The following is a 4,985-nucleotide window of genomic DNA, read 5'->3' on the forward strand; positions in this document are numbered from 1 at the left end:
CTGAGCAAGACACAGATGCAATTCTATAGGGACCTGCGCACGCTGAGCAAGACACAGCTGTAATTCTATAGGGACCTGCGCACGCTGAGCAATGCACAGATACAATTCTATAGGGACCTGCGCACGCTGAGCAACACACCGATGCAATTCTATGGGGGCCTGCGCACGCTGAGCAAGACACAGATGCAACTCTGTAGGGACCCGCACATGCTGAACAAGACACAGATGCAATTCTATAGGGGCCTGCACACACTGAGCAATACATACGCGGTCCGTCTGCACACGTAAGCATGCAGGGTCAGCACACGTATGTACGTATGCACACAGGACAGCACAGGGCTCTGCAGGGCCCTTTGTGGGCCTGCATCTTCATCAGAACCCAGCACACGAACTGCATTTGCTCGCACCCCCGGTGACAGAGAAGTCTGGCCTGTCCCTGGTGCCTATAGGTGCAGTGGCACCGGGAGGGCCCCCTTCCCCGCCAGTCGGGCTGCGAGCAGCCTCTCACAGCAGCCCTCTCTTGTGTTTGGACCAGGACTCCCACCGCTTCGGGAACCACCTGAAACAAGCCATGCTTGACATCATCAGCCTCATCAGCTTCAGCCCCAACTCCACCAAGTAACCCCCTCCCACCCGAGCGCACCCCACAGCTGGTGCTTCTCACGGAAACCAAATGCACAGTGGGTGTTAATCCCGCGGGGAGTTCAGCCAGGGAAATGGCTCTAAAACAGAGAGAAAAAGAAACTGACCTTGTCCTCCCAGCGAAGGGCTGGGCGCTTTCCTTTCTCTAGAACAGTCGCCTCTGCCATGTGAACTGTAAACCCTGCTCCCTCCAAAGTTAGATCTTCATACCACTTCCGGGTCGCTCCCTGACCTTTCTGGTAACAGCTCCCCCACCCCCTACCCCCTAACTCCTAAAGCCCGGATAGCCGCTTGTATTGTATTAAGGGATAGGGATGTCGCTGGGGCCTGGCCGGGGCCGCTCGGCTGCATCTGTCAGACATGGGCATGTGTCACATCTGCTCAGTGGTGACCGAGGACCCGGGGCCAGCGGGCGTCCAAGTCAACGGAGGTGTGGCTGAGGGGTTTTGCTGAGAGGACAAGGTGATTCAAGTCGGAGCTGGGAACGGTCCCCACTGACACGCTCGAGGCCTGGCTGTTGTCACCGCGGCTCACGCACTCATCCGATTTGGGAGGCCGTGTCTGTTGCCCGGTGGCACCAGCAGGGAGCAAGTGGTCACCCTTCAGCTCCAGCCCCCCTGCCAGTCTTCAGAACCCAGTGCCTTATACCCGGGCAGCGTGAGCAAGCACCCATCACGTCGCCTGCATGCCTGTCTTCCGGGTGCCCCCTCTCCCCAAGGTCGCCCCTGTCTGTCCGGTCCACAGAGCTGTTCCCCAATGAGGGCCGCTGGCTCGAGTGAGAATGCCTTCCTTGCGTAGCTAAGCAACAAACACCCAAGTGGCCCGAGCCAGCCCTGGGGAGCCAGGAACAACCCCTGCAGCATCTTCCGTGTTGGGGGACTTCGCTCGAAAACCAGAGAGGACACGGGCCACGCTTGCTCCCACGGATGATGGAGATGGCCTGGGATGCACCCCTGGGGAAGGGGCAAGACCTGGCCAGCAGGGTCCCTGACCCGAGGGGGCAGCCAACACCCGGCCTGCCTCTGGTCCCTGGAGGACAGCCCTGCACCCAGCCCACCCCCCACCCGGTGGGTGCCTTCACCACAGTGCATCGGCTTGACCAAAAATCCCTGCCATGCACCAGTCTGCATCAGTATTTGCTGTAAAGATACATTCCCCAGGGGTGTTCCTGCGGGGCCCAGTCCCGCCTGCCCACCCAGCCGTGCCCCACGTCGCGTATTTATTCTGCTGACCACTGTCGTCCCGGAGGAGGCCTGCACTCCAGGGCGACAACCCCAGGACCTCGTGACCAGACGGAGGAGGCGGAGCCCCTGCGATCTTACGTTTGTATATTTTGTAATGTAAAAAAAAATTCCCCTGCAGCAGGCCAAAGATGTCCTTCCCCGCTCCCACCCACACATGCGCCCCTCCTCTGAAAAACCAGATGACGTGAGAACCGGAGACAAGAGAATTCCAGGTGCAAACCCCCGTGGGCGTCAAGGAGGCCTGGCCTCCCCTCTCCCGCCATCCGCCACTGGCCTGTGGGTCAGGCGGGGGGGTTGAGTGTGTGCCTGGGCTCGCCTGTGTCTCAGGCGTCACTGTGGCTGCTCAGCGGGTTGACCAATGCCACTGTCCATTCCTTGGGAGGAGGAGTGTGTATTCTGCGGGCTGAGCGGGCAGATGGGGTATTTTATTCTGTGTGATCCGATTGGAGCTGTGGTCCGCCACTCGCCGCCCGCCTGTAAGAGTGGAACGCTGTTTGTGATGGAAATCTTAGATGTGCACAGTGTGGATTGTAGGTGATCGTTAATAAAATTAATCTCCACCTACAGCAGCTCTGGCCACCTGGTTCCTTCCTGCGAGGGAGGTGCTGTGGAGCCTGGTGGCTCAATGGTCAACTCAACACCGTCCATGGGGGGTCTGGGTGGGTGGGTAGGGCCGGGGTCGATTCCCAGCCTCCTGTGGAGCCACCATCCTGGGGAGTCTGGCGTGAAACTGACGCTCAGTGGGTGCCAGCGGAGCCTCCAGTCTCAGGTGGACCAGGAAGAAACACTTGGAAATCCAATTTCAAAAACCAGCCAACGCCAAATGGGTACCTCGCTTCCTGGGGCAGGGGCAAGGGTACCCAGAGGTCAGGGGCAATGAGGAGGCAAGTACTGCTGTGACCAGCTCGGCCAATGGGATAGCAGTGACAGACCAAGCTATGGCAGTAACCATGAACGGCCTGGAGGTGGACATGTCCAACCTCCCCAGGCTTCCCCATTGCTAGGAGGTGAGGGTCAGACACACCAGTCACTCTGCCCCTGTTACTTACCCTGACACCAGCAGTCCCTCCCGCCTTATCTGCCCCCCTGCTGGGTTCGAGAATCGGTGGCAGTAACCTCAGAGCCCTCACAGCAGAGGGAGTTTATCAGGGAGGTTAGTGGCCGCAGGCCGTCAGGAGAGTAGTCCCTGGGCTCTTCAGCCAGCAGTCCAGTCCTGCTGGACCTCAGCCTCTGAGCCACATTGCCCTCCGGAAGCCTGTCGCTCTGTCCCACAGCCACAGTGTCGGGCCACAGGAGGAGAAGATGCCCCTCAATTCTGAGTCTCCAAGCCACCATCTCATACCTCAGGTCTTGGCAGCCCCCTCTCTTTAGAGATCTCGAAGGCGCTTTTCCAAAGTGATGGGGTTCCTTCCGGCCAGGAGGGTGGTTATGAAAACTGACCAGTGCTCAGGGTTACACACAGTCTATTTGCATAGCCCCACCCGGTCCTTTGGTGGGGGCTACAGAGCCAAGGGTTGCCATGCCATTAAGTGGATGCCAGTTCCCAGCAGCCCTACCGGACAGGCCACAATTGCCCCTGTGGGTTTCCAAGACTTTATTGGAGCGGAGAGCCAAGTCTTTCTCTTGCAAGCAGCTGGTAGTTTCCAACTGCTGACCTTGTGGATTGCAGCCCAGCATCGACCACTGCCACCCGGGCTCCTGGACTTGGGTAGAAAATTTGCTTTAAGGAATGGCACTCCCACCTCTGCTGGCGGTAGGCCAGAGTAGGGCCGCAAGATGCCTGAGCTCGATGGAACCCACGAGTGGGGGCACTGGCTCGTCACTGATCCCTCATTTACTCCTCCATTACCGTCCGGCACCTGGCGCACAGTAGGTACTCAGTAACCCCCCTGCCATCAGCAGGTCAGTTCCAACTCCTAAGGTTTCTGAGACTATATATATATAGTATATATATATAGCATATACATATATATACACACATATACATATATACTTAATTATATATACATATATATACTTAATTGTATATGTATATATACAATTATATGTGTGATTTAATGTGGTATAATTTAATCATATGATTTAATTGATATAGATGATTTAATAGTTTAATCATATAAAGAAGAGTTGTACCATCATTACCACAGTCAATTTTAGAACACACCCCCCCCAGGGTTAAATCACTTTTACAACGAGCTTTGTGATCACTGTCAGTTCTAGTGTCCCTCCCCCCCTCCCACATACATTGTCTGCACCCCCTGCCTCCTCCCTCTCCCTGTCTCCCACCCCTCACCCCCTACCTCCCCTATAAACCCATGCATCCGTTCTTATCTCTATGCATCTACTCCTGAGATTCACACACTGGAAAACCCAACAGAAACAATAAAAAATACTGTACCTCTTTACAAGAGTGGGAGCCTCGTCTTCAGCACTCCCATCTGCTAGTGGGTGTGAACCACTGACCAACTCCTCATTCGACAGTCCCACTGAGGCTCCTTGAAAGGGCCCTGGGGGGCCGGGATTCCCGTGGTGGAGAGCAGAGAAAGCCATCTGTCCAGGGTCCGGCATGCAATGTTCTGAGAAAGCTCAGCACTGGCTGGCTTCTTCCAACACAGGTTTGCTTGTTGGTCCCCACAATGATCTTCGCCAGCACCGCGTTCAAATGCATCAATTTTTCTTGAGTCTTCCTTATTCAGCGTCCAACTTTCACGTGCACCGAAAATACCATGTGTTGGCTCGTGAAACCCAAACTAAGGATTCACTGCCATGAAGTCAATTCTGACTCAGCGACCCTATAGGACAGGGTAGAACTGCTCCCGTGGGTGTCCATGAATGAGCAGAAAGTCGTGCCTTTACCTGGTGAAGAGGCTGGTAGTTTCCAACTGCTGGCTGGCTCCGGAGGGCTCTGCCCTAGCCCCGCCCTACTGTCGCTGAAACCACGCCTCTACAGCCCCTACTTGCTGACCACGCCTCTTCTCTAGGCACCCAAGGCTCCCCTTTCTCCAGCCCTGGTTCCACCCCATCCCTCTGATGCGCTCCACGCCTAGTGCCAAGGCCACGCCCTGTCCTTATCAAGCCCCGCCCTCAGCCCGCCCCAGC

The 4,985-nt window shown here is 56.3% G+C and overlaps 1 protein-coding gene across 1 annotated transcript in view; it reads left to right on the plus strand.

Annotated features, from left to right (window-relative positions):
• The window catches only part of CPT1A (carnitine palmitoyltransferase 1A), a 58,417-nt gene extending 55,962 nt beyond the window's left edge, over window positions 1–2,455 (plus strand). The window contains exon 18 of the mRNA XM_045297145.1: window positions 536–2,455. Within this exon, the coding sequence (XP_045153080.1) occupies window positions 536–622 (87 nt within the window). The 3' untranslated portion in view covers window positions 623–2,455. The remainder of the gene's footprint in view (window positions 1–535) is intronic.
• The last annotated feature ends 2,530 nt before the right edge of the window (window positions 2,456–4,985 follow it).

The sequence above is a fragment of the Echinops telfairi genome, unplaced genomic scaffold, assembly GCF_000313985.2.
Source record: "Echinops telfairi isolate 266 unplaced genomic scaffold, ASM31398v2 ScPeMD7_7417;HRSCAF=8455, whole genome shotgun sequence".
NCBI lineage: Eukaryota > Metazoa > Chordata > Mammalia > Afrosoricida > Tenrecidae > Echinops > Echinops telfairi.